At 40.1% G+C, this 23,188-nt stretch overlaps 1 protein-coding gene across 5 annotated transcripts in view; it reads right to left on the reverse strand.

Annotated features, from left to right (window-relative positions):
• The window catches only part of LOC120518298 (protein unc-79 homolog), a 240,182-nt gene that overhangs the window by 13,377 nt on the left and 203,617 nt on the right, over positions 1–23,188 (reverse strand). For all 5 annotated transcript variants that reach the window (XM_039741016.1, XM_039741014.1, XM_039741015.1 and 2 more), the window contains 10 exons: positions 23,036–23,138; positions 21,236–21,376; positions 20,957–20,995; positions 17,220–17,332; positions 17,051–17,136; positions 15,188–15,361; positions 14,754–14,822; positions 9,836–9,946; positions 7,883–7,987; positions 4,855–4,932 (listed from right to left, as the gene is read on the reverse strand). In XM_039741016.1, the coding sequence (XP_039596950.1) occupies positions 4,855–4,932; positions 7,883–7,987; positions 9,836–9,946; positions 14,754–14,822; positions 15,188–15,361; positions 17,051–17,136; positions 17,220–17,332; positions 20,957–20,995; positions 21,236–21,376; positions 23,036–23,138 (1,019 nt within the window). The remainder of the gene's footprint in view (positions 1–4,854; positions 4,933–7,882; positions 7,988–9,835; positions 9,947–14,753; positions 14,823–15,187; positions 15,362–17,050; positions 17,137–17,219; positions 17,333–20,956; positions 20,996–21,235; positions 21,377–23,035; positions 23,139–23,188) is intronic.

Consider the following 23,188-nt stretch of genomic DNA (forward strand, 5'->3'; position numbering starts at 1 on the left):
CCAATAAATGCAAATTATCACCAATACACTAAAAACCCAATTGTGCTTCACTCAATCAGAATATGGAACCAATGTAGGAAGTATTTGAAGATAGAGAAGCTTTTATCTGTGACACCTCTGCACAAGAACCACCTTTTTCAACCGTCGCAAACATATGCAGTTTTTAATGCCTGGAAAACATTTGGGATTAAATCATTTAGAGATCTGTACATAGACAACGTCTTTGCATCCTACGAACAATTACATTCAAATTTAACTTTCCAGCAGCACATTTATTTCACTACCTTCAAATTAGAAACTTTGTTAAGCAGAACCTACCCAATTTTTCTCACCTCCCACTTCCCTCTATGCTGGAAAAAATATTGATCAGTTTCGAGGACTCAGGCAGCATTTCTGTAATATATAAAACCATTTTACAGTCCCTCCCTTTCAAAGATCCAAGATGACAATGGGAAAAGGATCTCTCACTCAACATATCAGAAATGGAGTGGAAGGTAGCAATGCAGACAATTCACTCGAGCTCCATATATGCAAAGCATACAATTATTCAACTCAAAATTATATATCGAGCACATCTGTCTCATTTAAAATTGTCCAAAATTTTTCCAGGGCAAGATCAAACCTGCGAACGCTGCAATCAAGTTCCAGCTCCACTGGATCACATGTTTTGGGCCTGCACCAAATTAACATCATTCTGGACCAAAATCTTTAAATGCCTTTCAGACAGTCTTGGTGTCACAATCTCCCACAATTCCAGATGGTTCATATGATTGCTGTTGGGAGTTGGTAAGTCCCAGTGGTTTTTATGTGCTTGCACTGTTGTGTTTTCTGTAATTTTTTTCTCTTTTATTACTATATATATTCTTCTTATATTTTCTGCTACACAATAGGATTATTGGATGATATTTACTAATTTAATTTATTTTGTGAAGTAACTAAATTGTATATTCATTTGTACATTTTTTGCCATGCTTACTTTTTAAAATTTTTTACTTGAGTATTGTCAATGTAAGTTACATTTCCTTTCACCTGAGTAAAACCTTGTCTACATAGTAACACTTCTGCTTCAGAACTTTTTCCACCTCTGTTTGTATTTTACTACTTCAAATTTTATTCAAGTCATTTCTTTACTATTAAGCACATCAGTGAATAGCACTACAGTAATGGCTGCCCTTCAGTGTTGTTTAATTTGCACCCTTGTCTGCTCTGCTCATCACTTACTGTCAGTATTCAGATACAATTAAAACTGCAAACTTATCATAAAAAGTCAGTTAAAAAGAAAATAACTAAATAGGACTAGGCATTTTAGGCCACAGCACAAAACTCAATTTGATGTAAATGTATCGTTGATTCAGAAAGCACTCAGACACCTTCACTTTCCTGTGTTGCAAATTTCGACTTTTGATAAATTTGACATTTTTGTCCATCAGCCTACACTCCATACTCCATGAAAGGTTAGCACATTTATTAAACATCAAAAACTGAAATTTCTCCTTTCTAAAAGTATTCAGACCCCTCCACATTGTGCTCAGGTGCTTGCTTGACTTCTTGAGATGTGTCCAGAGTGTGATTGACAGAACATAACAAATAAATTCATTCAAAATTTGAAGGGACTTTATTTTGTCTTTAGGTCAGGCTTTTTTTTTTTTTACAGTTTCCCTCTCCCTTCATTGTATAGAATTCAAGTGTACCTATTTTTGTCTTGAACTAGGGAGTTCCTTCAAAACAAAGTCCCAAAAACCACTGCAAAAAGACTTGCAAAAGGAAGGGTCTGTAAGCCTTTGGCTTGTATGACAAAAGGGTAAACAAACAAATCTTTATAAAATGATAGATTTATTATAAAAAATGCTCCGTTCCACAAATGCTCCAAGGAGGAGAAAAAGATTAGGATGAGTTGCCTTACATAATAGCCAATCAATCCACTGGCGAATATGTCCAAAAAAACACAAATCCAAAGGGAGGTCAAGAAACTGAGCATGGCGGTCACAAATCCAGTAATACAATCAAAAAATAAAACAAAAGAACTCACCAGCACCACATATTGCATTCAATGAACCACAAGGGACTCTAGGTTTACTCAGCCCTTATAGGGTTAAAGGAGTCCCATGACAATGATGGTCATATGGCCATGACTCTTGGGGTACCACCCACAAAACACATGAAACATAAAAGAAAATGTATAGACATATACTGTATAAATGAAAATAATATACTAATAAACTAAACTAAAAAAACAGAATAATGTAATTATAATGTAAATAATTGACATAAATAACAATACAAACATAAACATACAGTATGAATCAAATATGAGCAAAAAAGGCTTAAAAGAGGGATTTGAACCCTGGCTAAAACAAAGGTTCTGTTTCTAGGCCTCATGGGGCCTAGTTGTTTGATCAAAAGCCTATTTTTGAGTTTTGTGAGCTGAAATATCATAAACAAGTATGATTTCTGTTTTTCATACCAGGGGATGTCTGCATACCCCTTTTACTTAGGCAGGAGAGAACTGGTCTTCTACAAACCCTCTCAGACAAGAGCATTGAATGGGAAAACCTTACTCCTTTTTTCCCCAGGTTGGGATCCTGTGCTCTCACTGGTTAGTACACCCTGCCTTCAGGGTTGCAGGCATCTGTTGGCCACCTGATTCAAACAGCACTTTGTTTACATTTACTAAAAACTTATTTCTCTTGTTCTTTTGTTCCATTCCATTTTCCTACTGCTTATCCAGGTCCGGATTACAGGAATAGCAGTCTAAGCAAAGATGTCCAAATGTCCCTTTTCCCCGTAATCTCCTCCAAAACCTCCAAGGGGATACCACAACACTTGTAAGCCAGCTGAGAGATATCATTTCTCCAGCATGTCCTGGGTGTGCCCCCCCCAACCCCCCATTAGGACATGTCTGTAACACTTTCACAGGGAGGCATCTTAATCAGATGCCTGGACCATCTTGAAGGACTCTATTCAATAGCATTGTGTTGATAAGAATGACTTCTGAAGGCTTTGAAATCACCTCAGTTTGTTTTCTCCGGGCCACTTGACTCATTGCTATGGAAAAACCCCAACATATGATATATTATTTGACTGCTAGAATCCTAACTAGGAAAAGAAAATCTGAGCACATTTCTCCAGTTTTGATGTCACTACACTGGTTACCTGTGTCATTCAGGATAGGATTGACTTTAAAATTCTGCTTATGGTTTATAAAGTCTTAAATAATCTCGCACCATCTTATATATCGGAATGTCTGATACCTTATATTCCAAATCATAACTTTAGATCCTCAAATGAATATCTCCGTAGAATTCCAAGAACAAAACTTAAAAGAAGTGGTGAGGCAGCCTTTTGCTGTTATGCACCTAAAATCTGGAATAGCCTGCCAATAGGAATTCGCCAGGCTAATACAGTAGAGCAGTTTAAAACACTGCTGAAAACACATTACTTTAACATGGCCTTCTCATAATTTCACTTTAACTTAATCCTGATACTCTGTATGTTCAATTCATCATAATGACTATTCATGGTGGCTCTAAAATCCGTACTGACCCCTACTCTCTCTTCTGTTTCTTTTTCCGGTTTCTTTGTGGTGGTGGCCTGCGTCACCACCACCTACTCAAAGCATCATGATGCTCCAACATTGATGGATTAAAAGCCAGAAGTCTACGTGACCATCATCATCAGGTCCTTCAGTGAGAACCCTAAATACAAAGAGGACTGTTTCATTTATGTGAGGTAGAATGCCCAGAGGGGACTGGGCAGTCTAATGGTCTGGAATCCCTATAGATTTTATTTTTTTCTCCAGCCGTCTGGAGTTTTTTTGTTTTTTCTGTCCCCCCTGGCCATTGGACCTTACTCTTATTCTATGTTAATTCATGTTGACTTATTTTATTTTCTTACTGTGTCTTTTATTTTTCTATTCTTCATTATGTAAAGCACTTTGAGATATGTTTTGTATGAAAATGTGCTATATAAATAAATGTTGTTGTTGACTTGTCTTGATGTCTGATTATACAAGCTGTCATGCTTTTGGGGCTTCTGCTCTATTTTTGACCCTTACAAGGCCTTTGGACTATATTCTGTACACCCTTGTGACAAAGAATAAACCAATAGGTATCTTCAGCAAAAATGATCAGACGGACTTGAAGTTGTGCAGGAAACATTAGCCAACCCCCTTTTTTAATGGGGACTGAGGGGTCACAAAACTAGGAAAAATGGGGGTCAGTAATATTGTTATGTGTTGTGTTGTTTGCTATTTCAAGATTACTGATCACCAATATGATTACATTTTGATATTTGACTCTTTCCAGGTGGTCCTTAGAGCCACTCCCAGAAGGTTCAAAATTACAAATTTCAAATATATGCATGTGGGGTATCATTCAGATTATTTCAAGGTCAGTGATATGAATTTGATATTATTTTAAATTTTTGATCCTTGGACTAGCCTTCTATGGACCTCCATCAGAGGGCGTAAAATGTTTAATGTTCAAATATTTAGACTTTTAAAGTGAAGAACACATTTTAATATTGTAAACACCTGGCAGAAATATTCTTGTTTATTATGTGTTTTTACCTCATGAAGTAAATCATGATATTTCTTATGAACACCCTAAATTAGGGCAGCTTACACCAGTTCAAAATTTTTTTTTAAAAACTTATTTTAGTTGAGAAAAATGAAAGGTTGACTAACCATTTTGATTTCTCCTTCTCTAACAAGGTGTATCTGAAATGACAAATTCACTGCCACATGTCCGGCAGTCCATGCCATGCTAGCTGGTCATGTGGTAAACAAACAGCCATCTCCACATTCACATTTCATACAGCAACTTGTGATTTTTGGCGGACATTGTCAATACTCACTCCAGGAACTGAGGTGATCATGTGCTTCTGCAGCATCGCCGACTCAGATAATCGGGTCCCAGAATCTGCACAGACAAACTGGAGGAAAAGTTGTGAAGAAGTGTTAATTTTGTTTCCATTTAAAATTTTTTAATTACATTATTTTATACAACACACACATGCACAATCTCTAACAGCTCCGGCATCCACTTCATAAGCCTGCTCATAAATAAGTACTTTCACTCTAGATCACCCTCCAAGTTCTTCCCAGGCTGAGAGAGAGTGCTGCTGCTAACTGTCCTGTCTTTTTCTTCCTCCACAGTACAGAAAAACCGTTGAGTGAGGGCATCTAACTCCACCCCTTCCTGTCAGTGGGCTATAAAAACATGACTGTTCGGAAGGAAGAATGACTTCTACACAGAATGACCTGAGCTAAGGATCTCCATGACTGTCTGGAGGAAGACAAAGAAAACCTAATTGATTGTAGCCACTTTATTATCGTGACAATAGTTTTGTTTCCTTTAACGCATTGTGTGTTTGTTTTTGTTTGGACTAAGAAGTAAATGGGGATGGCCAAGTTGGCTCCCCAAATATTTTCTCTCCTTCAGGTCTATTATTCGCTCTGATAGCCACAGCAGATATGAAGTCTGTGATAAAGATACTGCTCTTCATTTTAATTTTCGATTTTCTGAACATTTTTATATTAATAATTTGGTGTTAGGTCAATGCTTAATACATACATTCTGATGAGAATATAATTTATAGCAGAGGCAAAGCTCAGTTCACAGACGAGTTCCACTTGTAGCTTGAATTTGTATGGACGTCAGTGCTTACGCTGAAAACGTTTAATAATGGAAAATTCAGCAGAAAAATGTTTGGCTTGACCCCATGGCTCAACCTGGGGGTCAAGACAAATACCTTTGGGTTAAATATGGTAGTGTTGCCAATGTTCAGTGTCCCTTGGTGAATAATTCTGAAACAAACCTACTTGCGCAAAATACTCAATGGTGAAAATGGACAAAAATCAGCCAGCGAAGTGGCGTTTCTGGATTTTTTATAATTTCTTTTGTTTTCTGTTTTCAATCATCGACATCAAGTTTGCTTTTCCCGGTATTCCCAGCTCATAATAATCCCGTGGGACTTTGTCCTTATCCACATTCAATGACGCACAAAAATGAAAATGCAGCATCGTTGGAAATTATACCATACCATACCAACACAGTTCTATCTTAGCATTAGTGACAGCTGCCATGTATTCATCTTAGTGAAAATCTGTTAGTTTGTTTTTGAGTTTTGATAAATTCTCCTCTAGTCTTAGATGTTGGGGAATTTTATGCTCACATCTATTCTGGTGCTAGATACCTATCAATCAATGCCAAAATTAAGTAGTGTCCTCCCACCCTGCCATTTTGAGGAGTATTTCTGGACAGTTGCTATGCTGAAACAGAAGTGTGTGATGTGTCACATTTCTGGGTGAAAATTATAATTGTGAGACATCAACTCACAAATTACACAAGAAACCAAATGCACACCAGACCCAAAGGCAAAAACAGGCAGAAAATGTCAGAACCATAAAGCCAAGAAACATGAGAAACCAATAAAACTAACTGTGAAGCAAAAAACAAAATCGAGAAACCAAAAGGATTTCCGGAAGCCAACTTGAATCGAAAGCTAATGGGTGCTAATCCTATGAGAGATTTGTCGAGAATATTCACTTGGGATCACGAAGGATACGAATGCTGCCGTGTTTGTGGCATGCTATCTGAGGATGTCAAGGGTGCAACTGAGTTGGTCACATGATGCTGCCTGGAATATTGTGCAAACAACAAAACCAAGATGTTAATAATAATAAACATTTTCAATTCCAAACTCAAAGTAAAAAATGTTATCCATGAAAATGAGATACTCAAAGTAAAAATTATAAACAGAATCAAATGATATGCAGAAATTCACCCTATAACACTACACAAGTACAAACGTCTCATTCCAAAAGACTTTTGTGTTTATTGTTTGTTGTTTTGGAATCCATGGATATGGATACTTTTTGCCCTATTTTTTGGCTACGATTTACGACTTTGGCTCTGGTTACATGTTCCTTTCTGTTTTTAGGTTAGCAAACTGACTAACATGTGAAACACATTATGAGTTCTGTTTGCATAACTCTTAGTCTTATTGGTTCTGGAATGTTTAAATTTTCAACATTAAGGTTAACTTTTTTTAGCTTTGGAAAACGGCTATTCTTCGGAACTCAATCCTTGCAGTTAGGGTTAGAGTTAGGGTTTGCCTGATTCCAAATCCCCTCAAGGCCGCTGCCACCTCATGCTGTTAGCATAGTAATAACTAAAAATAACTAAGCGATCAATCTGTCTGGTTTTAACGTAACAATGCTAACAATATGACGTAACATCCAAAAGTCCACAAGCACAAAAAGAGAAGCAGTAACCAGAAGATGATACAAAGTCAAGAACAAAAGCAATAGTTGAATCCGGGTAATCAAACATACTGTTGCTAAAACCAAAATCATAGTCAGAAACCAAAGTCATTAGCAATTGCATACAGAGTCACTGTTTTATCTGCAGTCTCAGATGGGGAAGAGACATCAACGCTGACCTTTAAACACGTTGCTTCGATGATGTTACATCCCACGCTCTTCTGATGCATTTCTCAGACAACAGTTAAACAGATGCTCTGAAATAGCAGTAGCCATTGAAATTACTCAAAATAACAATTACTGTCTCAAATAGTTTTATTAATTAAAAAATCAATGCAGAATTTGAACTCAAGAATGGGTAAAACTTTATAGACAGAAATCTAGAAAAAAAAATATAATCATTTTAAGACAGGGGGCTGCAGTCTGTCCCAGCAACATGGGGTGGAAAGCAGGAACCCATTGTAGGCAGGGCACAGGCACACCACAGTAGTAATAATTATATCTATAAAAATATTCTTGATAATAATTTAGCCTAATACTGGTTTCTGATTGATTGAGAGGATTTACTGCAACAGAAGAAAACAAAACAAGCAAAGACTGCCATGACCCCAGACTCACCTGCACCAGCAACAGCAAGTTAATGTCTGGGAGAGGAGATTTAAACTTCAAAGCCTGCAGAAGCTCCAGCACAACAATCCGTGACAAGTAGAATTTATCACGCTCCTGTGAGGGACATTTAAAAAAGAAGGAGAAAAAAACAGCCTGTAAATAAAAATAGAAATACAAATGCCAGATTTATTTGGTCTTATGTCCTTGAGACAGTAGTAATGTTTTCAGAAATCTGTTGAACATTTCTACTCTGTTCACATAACCCTCATCAGCACAAGACACGGCCGGTGCTGGAGCTTTGTAGTCAACATCCATTTTGTTTGCTTCAGTGTTAACATTTTCACAGAAAAGATCAGCTGGGCTACCCCATGAGGGCTGAACAATGGAGAAGGGAAAGCAGAGGGACCATAAAATCCTTAGTGTGAAGTACACATTGAAGATGTTTAGGACAGTCATTTTATTATATTTTAGAGCACTACCTGATAAAAGGTGTTGTTTTATAGTACAGTACTGGAAGACCCTTGCCATTTTAGTCCAGTCCGAATCGCTCATGTTTGTAACTTGTTACAGAATGTGCGGGCGCATCTCACTAAAGAGTAAGAGCCATTAGCCTTCTATAAAATGTCCACACCCCAGATTAAACTAGTCTTGTGCAAATCAACATGACAGTAAAATTCTGTCGGTTAAGAGACTTGGACAGGGCTAAAATCACCTTTCTTTACCCTGTGCCTTAAATGGGAAAAAAAAGAACTGCCGGTTGTCATCTCTCACCAGGCTTGGGTTCAAATTCTTGTTTCGTGTCTCCATTTTTGATTATTTGACTTATGTTGCTTATCAGCATTATTCTTTACTTTTGGTGTAGGAGGATCCCCTCACAGGCTCGATCGAGGTATGCAATAACCAGCAGGGACAAGAGGGGGCACTGTCGCTAACATTCTCTTACTTCTATTCCACGCAGCACCAAGGAACCACCCAGTGAGGGCACTTAGCCCCGCCCCTTCCAGTTTCCCAGCTATAAGAAACCCAACTGCATGGAAGGAGACGTCTTTTGCTAACAAAGCGACCCACAGGATGGAGCTCCTGTGAGAGACCCCAACTTCTATGAACAGAGCCGAATCAATTGTGTTTGCATTTTGCCTAATGACAAGAAACCCAGAGAAAAGAGGAATTCCTTTTTGTTGGACATTCCAGTTATTTAAACAGGACAACCTAGCCACAAACTATATATATATATATATATGTAAGCTAATTTTTGTTCTGTCCCATTTGTATTGTGAGTGGTTCCCCCAAGAGGCAGTGCCGCCCACCAATCATCGCCAAGAACTGCCCTCAGCCCTATAAATCTGGAGGGCTTCCCACAGTTCCTTGTGGTTCATTGTGAATGTGCTCTGGATTTGGTGAGTTACTTGTGTTTTAGCTGTGCCTTTGGTATATTTTTAGAATTTTTGACCTTAATGTATTTGGACAATTTCTTTGCTTCCTGTGCTCCACTGAGCTTTTGTTATTGAAGAGCATTTTTGTGAGAATAAACTCTTTGTTTTACAAAGATTTGTTGCTTGTCCTTATTACTAGCCAGGTTTTGACAGTGATAACCCCCTCTGGTGGGCACTGTTTGTAAGTGTGTTTGGAACTTGCTTTGAGACAACTTTGATACTTCTTCTTCTGTGGCTGAATAACAGAAGGATGGAGTATCATGTTGGACGTCCAAGGGTGGACTGATTTGCACAATTTATATCAAAATGTGGAAGAAGGTTTATTGGGGTGGAGGAGTCTCATTTGGAGGCACGAATGGACACATTGTTGCTATACTTCAGTACTTTGGGTGGGTTGCATATGGTGGGACTCAATGCAGAGAAGGTGGGGACTGACAGACAGAGTCACCAGCAACTGCAATTCAAAGTCTTGAATGAAAAAGTCATGGATGACAAATAAAGGAAACGCCACTTCATTGCACACACATACCTTATTAAATGCTCGATAGCACAACCCGCAAAGCTCCACCAGGTAATGTAGGCTGAAGGTGCCATGTTGAATCACAAAGCTCAGGAGTTTGGAAAATGGCTCCAGCAGGCTCTGAAATTACAAGGGATTAGAAAAACAAATTAGAAAATGTCTTTTGCTTCTCAACTTCCAGACATCTGTGTGTGGGTCTGTGTTACAGAAAGGAAATATTCTGATAGTGAAAGGCAAAAGATCTGCAAACAAACAAACATGTGACTTTTATTAAAAAGAACCGGAATGAAGAAAGGAAGCAATCAAATGTGTAAAATGAAATCAAAGGGGATGCTAAAGCCATGCCACCACACGGGACCTGTCCTTGAGTTGATACAGTCCAACTGGTGCGGCCTTGTGCACCATAAGTGTGACTGTTTCACCTCCTGGTCCTGCTCTTTGTGAGGGCAGTAGTGAAATCCCATATGACACTCTGCTTGGGTGATGTCACGCCCTGCTTAATAAGTGTCACTGCTGCTGTCCAACACGGACAAGCTACAGGAGCATTTCAGCGGCCGTTCTCAGGTAACATCCAGGAGGTAGAGACGGCTGAAACTTTTTCCTTCTTTGACTTTAAAATGTCGGAAGGAGCCCAAAAAGAGCTCTGACATCACCAGCAAAAGTCTTGTCTCTTACGCCCCAATCACTGTTTAAATACTACGGAAAATGGAAGTCAGCATTCATGCATGAACTTGTGACTGAGAGCAATCAGAAGCGACTTTCTAACGAGCTGGCTTGGCAGACCAGGACCGTGATGGTCTCTTTGTTAAAATGAAGGATCCACTAAATGGGGATTCCATCACAGACCCAAGCACTTCATCTTGTCTCCTCTAGTTTATTACACTTCATAGTTTTTTTCATTTCTATATATTACACATTTTTAAAATGTTATATTACTTAACCTTTCCTTTTTTATTATACATTTTTGCTTTTTGATTTCACTGTTCTGCAGGATTGGTTTGTGAGATGAGTATTACTTACCCTCATCATGGAGAACTGTCCAGAACACTCACTGTTTCTAGTATGGGAGATGTGATGCTCCTATGTACACACTGACTGGTTTATTGTACCAAAACAATATTATGTTAAAGTTACAAAAGCCATCTTCACACCAAGCTTTGGGAAGCCCAGAAATGCTGGAGTCCATGTTCTGCTCAAGAGAACAGCAGATGAAATTTTAGACAAGAATCAGAGAATGAGATGCAAGATCTAGCTGTGCCAAGCCAAGCCCATCCACCAAAAAGTCACATCTAAGAGTTGTCAAACCCTAATTGAACTTACAACACCAAGTCCAAATATGGAGTCAAAATAAACTTCAAGGAGCTCTCCATAATCTTAGATGACCAGTAATCGAGTTTGTCCACAGCATATGGATGCTACAGTGGCACTGCTTGTTTTACATATGGACGGACACTGATTCCTGCTTGAAGAGTGAAGTACCCTAAAAGCCACCTCAGACATACACCACATAAATCTCAAATGTCTGATTGATAGACCTGATACAATAACAGCTGACAGCGAGATGGTGTTGTGTCTCATTTTGCTCACCCCCTTTGCCCGTTTTTTCTTTTGTGAGTACTTCTAGACATGAGTGACAAAAATGTATGTGTTGTGGCAATTGTCACAATCTAACTCTTATTTTTAATTATTCTGTACAGTTCCTGGGTCTCTAATAATAACAACGTATAAAAGTATCTGCCACGATACATTCTGTGAAATTTGGAAATTTTGTGAACACCATATTATACTGTATACAGTACTTAACATTTGTTATGCATGCGTGCCTAGGAACCACCAACCATTTGTGGATTTGAGCTCCCGTGGATTTTAACAGAGAAGCTGGCTGATCTTATTTACTTTGTTTAGTGCTATTAGTTTAATACAAAGAGTAGCCTGGTTGGAACAGTAGAACAATCTGGATAAGAACAGGCTATTCAGCACAACAAATCTCACCAATCCTATCCACTGAATTCCTCCAAAATTATATCAAGACAAGTTTTGAAAGTCCCTAAAGTTTTACTGTCCACCACACTACTTGGTCAATTATTTCATCTAATGTATGTGTGAAATTTACCCTTAACAAGTTTCTAATTGTTCACAAATATTCCAACTGTTAGGAGACCCGGGTTCGCTTCCCGGGTCCTCCCTGCGTGGAGTTTGCATGTTCTCCCGTGTCTCGTGGGTTTCCTCCGGCGCTCGGTTTCCTCCCACAATCCAAAGACATGCAGGTTAGGTGGATTGGCGATTCTAAATTGGCCCTAGTGTGTGCTTGGTGTGTGGGTGTGTTTGTGTGTGTCCTGTGGTGGGTTGGCACCCTGCCCAGGATTGGTTCCTGCCTTGTGCCCTGTGTTGGCTGGGATTGGCTCCAGCGGACCCCCGTGACCCTGTATTCGGATTCAGCGGGTTAGGAAATGGATGGATGGATATTCCAACTGTTGGTGCCCCAACATTCCCTTTTTGGTTTTCCTTGGTTTATACCTTGGTCACACATCATTAACACATCTTGTTATCTTAGTTATCAAAGTGCGATGTCACTTTGGGATAATTTTGTAAAAGGATGCTATGCTGTTATTAAGCAAGATAACTGGGAGCGTGCAAAGTGTGACCTTATTATGGTAACAGTTTCAAGGTCAGTGCCCTGGTTGTCCAAAGATGGATTCACAAAAGACAAAAACTCTTGCGTCATTCGTTATTATTAGTTCAGAGTTTTCTGGTTATAACTGTATATTTTGCCCCTTAACTATGATTTAAGTCTAGCACTTTGGTCCTTGTTAAGTGTAACTTTGTAACAACTGACTTCTCCACACTATTGTGACTACTAGATTGATAGACTGATAGAGAAATACTTTACTAGGGGGCTCCACAAAGCTCCAGACACAGTCATGTGATCTAATGCAGACTATTTTATTATACAAAAATACTTTTTACAGGCTCATCCACAAATAATGTAATCACGCATTCAAATCAATCACAGTTCCAATTCCCTTTCTCTACCCTATGGAATCCTAACCCTAATCCTTGTCCACTACCTCCCAAATTCCAGCCCCCCAAATGAAGGCGACGGCCTCCTTTTTTTGCCGGATGTGGGAATATTTCCAGTCCTACGGCACTGCAAGGTGGAAACACTTAATGGGCCTTTTGGAAGCCCCACAAAACAGGGAAATTTCATCCTCTGCTAACACCCATGGACACCAACAGGTATGCTCTTCAGGACTACGTTTCGGGAAGTCCTGCAGGTGTCCAAACTGGAGCCATGCAAGTGGAGCACTGCCACCTATCGTACTGGTAAACAGACTCCCCCATTCCATCCATTATTGTGTCTCCCTGACTGGGCCAAGAACTGGGAACCACCTTGGCTGTGTGGTGTAGTGGGTCCACAGCTCATGTAAAAAGGGCCACTTTTAAATAAATAATCACCGTGCTCGCGGCTTAGCGAGGGGACGTGGTAGTGTGGCTGAAGCGGTTCTTGGGGCAATTCGTGGTGTGGGTGTTTCTCACCTAAGGGCACAGGTGAGAAACTGTCCACATCCGTGATTGTTCCTGGGGCCGCTGATTTGCCACAGCTGCCATGCCCTCTTGATAAATAGAAGCACGAGTTGGTTAGAAGGGAGAGAAAGAAGAAAGGAAAGAATGGAGGTTGCAGGAAAAGAGCAGGAAGCAGTGGACAGAGAGAGAAAGTCGGTGCAGGAGAGCGAGCGAGTGTAGGCTCGCGCTGCAGCTCAGCAGTGAGCCTGGGTGTTGGGCCGACACCCGGGGAATAGTAGTTGTCACTCCCGCTGAGTAATCATGGAACAGGATTGACCAGAAGGCGGATGGCTCTCCGCGTAAGGACCCGGAAGGCAGCGGGAGTTGGGACTTGGGGAGTGTATTCCCTAGCGTGGGTGCCCTGGTCGCTGTGGATCCCAAGTTGCTGTCAGGAGGAGCCTACTGGAGCCAGGGATCGGAGAAGTGAACTGAACAGCTGAAGTAGGCAGAGTGAAGGTCACCTGCAAGTAGGGTGACTCCCCTGTTGAGAAGCCCACACGGTAGAAGCAGGGGAACCGCAAGTAAAAAGAAGACACCGGGCTTTGTGTTGTGTTTTGGTTTTTAAAGGAGACTGTTTTCCTGCAGTATTTGAACCTCGTTGTTTTTAAGACTTTTTCTATTGATTGGTTTTAACCTCCACTTCACGTCAGTTTTTATTGGATTATTTATTGGAACTTTGGACACAACAACAATAAACAACATTTATTTATATAGCACATTTTCATGCAAAAAGTAGCTCAAAGTGCTTTACATACTGAAGAAAAGAAAAATAAAAGACAAAATAAGAAATTAAAATAAGACAACATTAGTTAACATAGAAAAGGAGTAAGGTCTGATGGCCAGGGTGGACAGAAAAAACAAAAAAAAAACTCCAGACGGCTGGAGAAAAAAAATAAAATCTGCAGGGGTTCCAGGTCACAGGACCACCCAGTACCCTCTGGGCAATCTACCTAACATAAACACTGCACTTTATTTAATTTGAACATTGTTTTTGTTTTAATAAAAGCACTTTGCGCTTTTTCACCATCCCCTTGCTATGTTGTTGCCTCACTGCTTAGCTCATCGGTAACATTTCTGACGGTGACGGGTTCAAGGGCTCCCAGAGGCAAGATGGGAGTATGGAGCAAACCCGCATTGTCACAGGCTGGGCTGTGCCTCCATCCACATGTCCAGCATGTATGGGTAAAGCATCGACCTCCATCCCACACCTTGATTCTAGTTACATGTCCAGAGTTTTGATCACTTCATTGTAATAATCTTTCTAGTGACAACCTTCAATTGAATTCTGACATGTCTATGCCATGTTCTACTTCTGATAGCTCACAAAAGTACTGTCTTCCTGGGTAATCGGTGTAGTACTCACCCTCGTAGCATTTGTGGCTGGTATCTTCAGGAGGCAAATGATGATCCTTAAGCTGGAGTCGAGACAGCACTTCAGAGAAAAAAGCAAATGAAATTAAAGACAGGGTTCAAAATTTCATTCGTACTCAGGTTGCTAGCATGATACAAATAACTGAAGCAGTCTCCACAGGACACATATGGTGTCTGTAAAGCTGAACATTTAGTAACATTTATTAAAAACATTCAACACAATGCCTAACTGCCTGTGATCTGGGCCAGGATGTAAAGCCAAATACGTGCTGCCCACATGTTTCAAGATAGTCATTGACACAATATTCTGCTTTTTTAAATGGGTTGACTTCTTCAAAGTCTTCTTTGGCAATTGAGACAAATGCATGACACTAGGATAGCACCAGGTGCATAAGAAGAAAATCATATCAAACTGGTCCCCTCTACCTTGAGTGGTAAGACAGATGGAAGCTTCGTCAAGAAGGTCTGAAACTGGTTGCAGATGGTAGTCCAAAGATTACTGGGCGAGTCCATGGGCAATGCCTCCATGTACGTGGCAGTGTTCTCTAGACAGTTAAGCATGGCGCCCCCAGCTGGCAAGCTCTTCTTGTTATTTAAACCCTGTTTAGGAACAACAAACAGAAATGTGTGTCACATGCCAGAAGGAAGTCTGCTTTGACGCACTGGACATGCACAACTGGATTTCAAACCAACTTCAAATTTGAGAACTTCAAGGAATTTCACTGGATAATATTGCGCTGATCAATTAAATTACTAGCATGGATTACTAGCACAGATCTAGGGGATCTATGTCTACCTTTAACTGTGACATTTTTGCTTACTATGCACACACCAAGCTGTTAGCAGGTTCAGGTACCTGGCACACACTGACCGTTATTCCCCTTCTAATATAACGTCCTGGGAACTCAGGTTTTAATATCTCTCCTGGACTTTTAAAAAATAAAATGGACAACCAGATGCATGTACGTTGTGTACCTGGAGAAGACATGCACTATGGGAAGAATGTAAGGCAGTGGAGGCCATGTGACGCTCTAGGCAATGTTCTGCTGAGAAACCTGGTATTCATGTGGATGTTATTTTGACACGTCCTATCTACCTGACCTGACAGATAACCTTTAGTGCCCGACTGCAAGATATGGGTAAGAAAGAACACATAACAAATAAGAAGAACCAGAAATCAAAGTCAAAAGAACAAAAAATGGTCAAAACCAAAAGTAGAGTTAGCACAGTTTATTGTTCTATTTTTTTTCTAAAAGGATTTTGATATCCAAAGACTGGATAAGGAAATAACCTCAAAGACATCTTTAATCCCATTGTGGTGATAATCACAGGTCATGACCTCAGAGGCCACACCCCTAGAAACATGGAAAACAGACCTAGCAACGGCTCAAAAATGAAGTATAGGACATTGCAAAACAAATCAAGAACATTGCAAATAAGAAACGTGGAATCAAATCAGGACCATGCCTAAAGATTGTTGAAGACCATGTACATTCCTGATGGCAGGGGCCTCTTTCAGCAGGATACTTTGCAAAGACTGTACAGGAGTGGTTTGAAGAACATGGCAAAGAGTTCCTTGTGTTGACATGACAATGTGATTGAGGATCTGGGGGATGTTCTTGAAAAATAAGGAGGCCCCACCTTGCAATGTACAGGCCTTAAAGGATCTGCTGCTAATGTCTTGGTGCCAGGTACCACAGGATACCATTAGAGGTCTTGTGGAGTCCATGCCTTGATGGGTCATTATGAGGGGGACATTCACAATCTCAGACAGGCGGTTTGAATGTGGTGGCTGATCAGTGTAGGGATATATCCATGCACAGAAGCATAGTCAATTCAAATGAATTCAATTGGGTGGAACTGCAGTCTGCCATACCTACAAGGTCACTCTCGACATGCTCATTCCATGGTCATTTCCTAATGAAATGTATTGCTTTTGTAATTCCAACAGATGGCACATACAACCAACACTATGACTTAATGAAGAACATTTCAATTGGAATCATATGATAGGAAATAAAATAGGCACACAGTGGCCTGATGGTGGGTCTCAAACTCAACCAAAGACAGCTTTAACTTTACTGCCCTCTGTGAGGAGTCCTCAGGTGTGCCCTGTTTTTTGCAAGGTCTCCTTCACAGCAGACAGCTGATGATTATTTTGTTTTTTTCAGTTTTCTTAGCCAGTTTAAGGACATTCTTAAGATGTTCTCATCAATATAAAATCAGTGTGACCACCACAACCATTCAAAGACACCATGCAAGCTGGCTCTAATGGCCTAATCATCTCACCTCGAACAGTTGGCTCAGAGCAGCTATGGAATTGAGCTCATTAAAGTCCATCAGTGAAGACGCCAGCGTTCTTAGGAAACTGCCATCTGGACAGAGCAAGAAGAGAAAACATGCGTGAAAAGCATATCACTTAGAAGTTACTGTAGATAATTATTGGGCCATTCCAAACCTTTGATGGTGCTCTGGAAAAGCTGTGGTAGGATGCCATTGGGTGCCAGGTGATGAAAAAGACAGCGAACAAACTGCTTTGCCACGCCGGCAGCATTGCCAGGAATCATAATACTGCAAGGAACAAACACAAAAGGGAGACATAACAGTAGTCACTTACAGCCATGTTGTTACACTGAGAGATCCTCAAACTAAACAAAGGAGCCACGTGGCATTCCAACTTCCATAAATTTCACAATAATTACCAGACACAAATCATCACTCCAGTGTCATGGCAAAGCTCTAAAAGAGTACCAGATCATGTCCACTTGAACTAAAATATGCTGAAAAAGTCAGATGTAGGTCTATTTCTGAATCCCTCTCTAACTGACAATAAAACTCCACATTTATAGCAGTAGCAAGAAAACAGCAGGAAGCTGCCCAGAATGAGATGCCAGCTGATGGCAGGCAACACTCACAGAGCCAATGTTATGTTACGACCAGGGCTTCATCCATCTGATCCACCCCCATCAACCCCCAGTGTGACCCTGCTTACTTCAGCATTGCATTTACCTTCTACTCTTTGGCTCGAGACTATGCGATTTTGTTTGGATTACCCGATTTCATTTCTGTTTTTTTAGTTTGATTTGTTCACTGGCAAAGTTTTGTTTTCCATTTTACGTATTCATATCTGTGTTCTGCTTTGCATAATTAATATATTGTTAATAAATCTTTATATATTAAAGGAACTTTGTTTTTGTGGGCCATAGGTTTCTTGTGGTTCTCTCTCTCTATATCCCTCTTTAGGATTATTTTGAGAAGACCAGAACATAACATGCAGATGATTTCCCAAATTTGAAGTCAGAAAGTGTAAACCAATGTGAAGACGAGAGAACAGTCCAAGAAGAAGGAGAAGAATCTATTCAGAGCTGGAGGGAAAAATTTCAAATGCAACTAATGACAAAAGCAAAATGGAGAGGGAAACGACTATTCCTGTGGGATATCATCTCTGATTCACATTGCCCCAGCATATAGTATATCAAATATAGAACATTACGCTTGATGGAACCAAAGCCTATAGAGACCTCTGTATTGATATGGTACCTCACTTTGATCCCTTGATCTTACAATTATTCATATTTATAACCTACATGCTAGTCATTGATAATCCTGCCAAATGTCATGTCTATTTACATGATGAATATGTAAAGACACGTGGATTACATGGAATGTGATGAATTTACATTAAGGTCTATTTATTTTTCCATATCTGCAACAGAAACATTTGCCCCGACACCTACAAGATATGGCATGAGTAGCAGAGGTGTTCAGAGAAGCTCAATGAGTTCATAAAAGATGTAGTGGTGGGAAGAGTGGTCAAGAGTTGCTGACCAGAATCTTTGTGTGTACAAAGTGTGTGAGAGGGATGCAGAATACTGATGCAGTCAGGAGAAATTGAGACACTGGAAATGAAGTTGTTTTGGAGATATTTGAGAGGTTCTGCTGCTGAGGTGACATGTTGAGTGAAGAAATGGACAAACGTAAAGGCAAAGCAATGAAAGCCAGGAGAAAAGAAGAAAAGAACAAATCCTGGGAGCTGACCACCATTCTGACTTCTCTCATTAAGGGGTAAAATTAGCTGTGTAAGGAACAGAATGGAAGTAACCTTATGAAGATGGAACATAAAGAAACATCTGAATGACAGATATGAGAATGTTTAGGAAAATGTTTGGAGTGACAAGACAATGAATGACTAGATAGAAGAAAGATTTCATGTGGAGAAGATAGGAGAAACCGAATTGCGTGGTTTGGGCAGATGAAGAGAAAAACAGAGAATGACTGGGTGAACAGATGTACAATGATGGAGGTGGGAAAGATGAGGACAAGAAGTCATCCAAAGAAGATGCGACTGCAAATGGTTTCAGATAATTTGGGGAGATGGAGAGACAGAGGATAAAGATCTGGAAGGCAGTGGGCAAACTGAGTCACCTGACTAAACCTAAGAAATGACTGTTAAACAATCGATGATGGTGATTAACCCGCAAATTTCAGCAAAATATTACACAACACAATTCACCAGGAGCTATAACTAGAGGCATCAGTCCTAAAATATTACTCACTACTGACAGTGGGCAGGTAAAAGCAGGCACATATCACGAGATATAAGCAGAAATACTGTATGCTAAAGGTGGAACTTACTGAACTTAGGCCACTTGTGCTGGGATGAGCAGGTCTCATTAAACAAAACAAATTCCAAGCCCGTTGGGATCTCCTACCAGTTGAAAATTACAAAAGAAGGGACTGCTGGTGAAAATGCAGGTGCTATGCCCAGAAAAGCAACACCTATCATGTGTGGCCACTAGCAGGCATACCAGCACCACAAATCCCCCAAGACAATTGCACCATAGCAGTCCCAGTTCAATTAAAGTGCTTTTAATTTAAACAATACCTTCTGTAGAACTCATCAATATGGCACAACTCCTCTTCTTCACATCCGACTCCTACTTCCTCCAAACACTCGGGAGTACTTCCGGTGCTTAATCCATTGACTTCCTGGTCAGACAGGACCCCCAGCAGTCCTTGTGCTGTCATTATCCAACAGCTCACCCTGACGGACCCCACAGAACCTGACAGGACAGGCCCACAACTACTATGCTGCCCTACACTGAACGATATTGTACTTGTGCTCTCACTCTCTCTCTCCCTCTCTCTCAAATGAACAAAATCCTGACTTTTTAGCTTAACTCTCACAGGACGATGGAGCAATGAAAAATATCTCCCATATACACACATACACAAAGTTTACACATTTTTACATTCATTTCTTTAAAAACACATTAGTCTATTGTGGGTACTCACTGGATTCTCTGTTTTTCTTTTGTTTTACTGATGGGAAGCACTTCATGACTTCTCTTAGCATCACAACATACTTCTGCACCATTATTAAGCAAAATAAAGGGTTATTTTCGCAATACTGTGATAACGTGGTAATGAATGTGAACAGCAAGAATGTTAGAGACTAAAGGCTGGGTTACACTGTACCTAAAGTATCAGGGCGGTGAAAATGACCTTAGACACACATGCAAACTCTGCATGCTGCGCACAGAATGTGAAGATCGTATGTTTTCGGAATTTGCCATTTAATATTTTTGGGCTTATCTGAAGCCACAGAAACTGAATCTATGGATGGGGTGGTATCCAATGTATGCAGAAATCACAGTCATATACCTTTATTTATTTATTTATTTATTTATTTATTCCTCTCTGGCCATCAGACCTTACTCTTATTTTATGTTAATTAATGTTGACTTATTTTAATTTCTTACTATGTCTTTTATTTTCCTATTCTTCATTATGTTGAGCTACATTTTTTGTATGAAAATGTGCTATATAAATAAATGTTGTTGTTGTTTATTTGCCAAGTTACCTTTTTCAGAAATGTTCTGTTAAACAAATGATAATAATAATGCAATACAATCTGATTTGGTATAGCAATGACAATACAGATTATACTAATTACTAAAAGAATTAGCTCATATAAAGGTACAGAACACACAGTAATTTAATTAGGAACTGATTAACATAAATGGAAACCAACAATACTTGTCCATTAATGAATTACTGAACAATAATACTTAGTGCAGATGGTTTCGCATTCCCTCTAAGTACATTAAAATCTAATAACGCTGGTTCAGGTCTATAAGTATTTACACTGAAATGCACATCAGTTTCGTCTTAAAAAGAAATGGAAAGTTGTACCTTTCTGCTTGACCAGAAAAATGTGTGCTTGCTGCCAATCTACAAAAAAAAAAAAAAAATTAGAACACAGCTCCTCTTTTCTTTACTTCCACCAATGTCAAGCACATTCTAGCACTCCGTGTCTCCAGAGGCATTTCTGAAGAATTCACGAGGCCAACCAGCATCAACTCACTGTGTATTGGTCACACAGAATGGCACTCACATAGATGAACGAGTTCAAAACACTCATGAGGTGGACATAACATAACATTCTGTAACATTCTGAAATGAGGGCAGTACCTGCCCACCGACTGGATGATGTCCAGCAGTAAAGGGGCAGCAAGGTCTGGGCTCAGGTGGATGAACATTGACAGCACCACCACAGCCAGGCCAAGAGTTTCTTCGTCGTACTCTTCTAAGATGGCTCCACAGTCGTGGCACCTGTAGAACAAGAATAGAGTGGCACATGAGTGTCATTTGCATTAAACCATGTTAGGCGTACGTGGACAAAGGAGAGGAAGAACTTGGATTTGTTGATATGAAGATGAGATTTGGGCAAGTCCAGCATTTCAATATGTAATTCTAAATAAAGTAGGGGTTGGCCCTTGCAAATCGCGGGTTTACAATTCTGCACTCACTTTGGCCCTGGAAATCGTCCAGTTTTGAAGGGCACCAAGCTTGACGTATTCCTCATTTGTGGCACTGCTGCCACTGTGTTTCCAGCTTGTTGGTCTGTTCAACTGAAGATGAACTTGGATGGCACATATGGAAACATCTGCCCACCAAGGAAAGACCCTGATGATAAGGAGCAACTAATTGTCATCTATGCTCACTTTTTGCTATGTCTACAGGTATCTCCATTTTTCAGTCTAGTGGACACTGCCTATTTTTTCCTCCCTTCTGTCTCTGCTCATCACTTTGATGTCATTGAGCATGAGCATCTTCATCATGCTGACAGTGTTCTCATGGTTTTGAAGTGGAGGTAAAGTACTCCATTACTTTCTGTGAGGACGTTCAAATATCTTCCTCTGTTTCTTGATCTCTAAACTCGTCTCTTTTCTATGGAAACAGTAACCCAGTAGACATCAAGCAACTCCCTATATTTTAATCGTTTTTTATATATTTTGACCACAGCATTGAGTGAGTGGCCACACAGGTAATGTTAGAAAGCATGAAATCTGACAAACTTCACTTCAGCATTAGTCTGTGTTATTTCATAAGCAAATTAGGACTCAATTGGTAAAATAAAACAAATAGATTCTTCACAGTTTTCAAAAAGATTCCAAAAACATGGCTAGAGAGAACATTTTTACTGAGAACAGTCAAAGATGCCCTCAGCACATGCCCAAGTCAGTTAGTGGTCAAACCATCCTGATGTTTAGCCCACTCCACCCACTTGGTCAGTAGCTGATCTGTTACTCCCTATAGTGGTCGGTCAGTGCTCTGAGAGGAGTGGTGGTTGACTAAGAGCTAGGCTGATGTCACCAGAAAGTTCACCGATCACAATGGTGCATAGGCCACTCATGCATGTGGAAGTTTGAGAGGTTCTCTCTTGTTTAAAGCATTAAGGAGATGCTTCTGAACTGAGGTGTTTCAATTCACCCCATACATGGGACAACACATCTACTGACCCTGATAAGCAGGGCCGGCTCTACCATAAAGACAAAACTAGGTGATCGCCTAGGGTGGAAAATTTTTGTAGGATGCCATCTAGTCATCTGAAAATAGAGGCAATTCTCCCACCTACGATTTAGTGTCTGCATGCCAAAATCACCAAGAGGAACAATGGTCCCCTAAAACTCCCATTCACTGAAACAATGAGGGGGGTGATTTTTATCTTCCATTTGACTTCTGACATCCCTGTAAGACTTGTGCAATATCTCAAAGTGATCTTCATTTAGGTCGATAGCATTTGCCTTCAAACCTCTGTGGTTTGGGTGTGACATTTTTACTTCTGCCAAAGGCAGCAACAAAACCACAGCCAGCCCTACTGATGAGCCGATCCTCCATGTCACAGGCAGGGGGTCCTGAATTTGATCTTTCACTCTCCCACACAGTAATTGCTGACACGTACAGTCTCAGACTGGTAAAGGAACTTACTTGTCGGTCATGGCAGTGGGCTGGTCATCTGTGAACTCTTCTGGTGCAGGAACAAACATGCTGACGGTGCTGGGAGCAGACAGTAGACTGGACTTGGTGATACCTGCAATACAAAAGTCAACACTCAAAGATCCCTTAAAAGATGAAGCAGCT

This window comes from Polypterus senegalus, chromosome 18 (assembly GCF_016835505.1).
Source record: "Polypterus senegalus isolate Bchr_013 chromosome 18, ASM1683550v1, whole genome shotgun sequence".
Taxonomy (NCBI): domain Eukaryota; kingdom Metazoa; phylum Chordata; class Cladistia; order Polypteriformes; family Polypteridae; genus Polypterus; species Polypterus senegalus.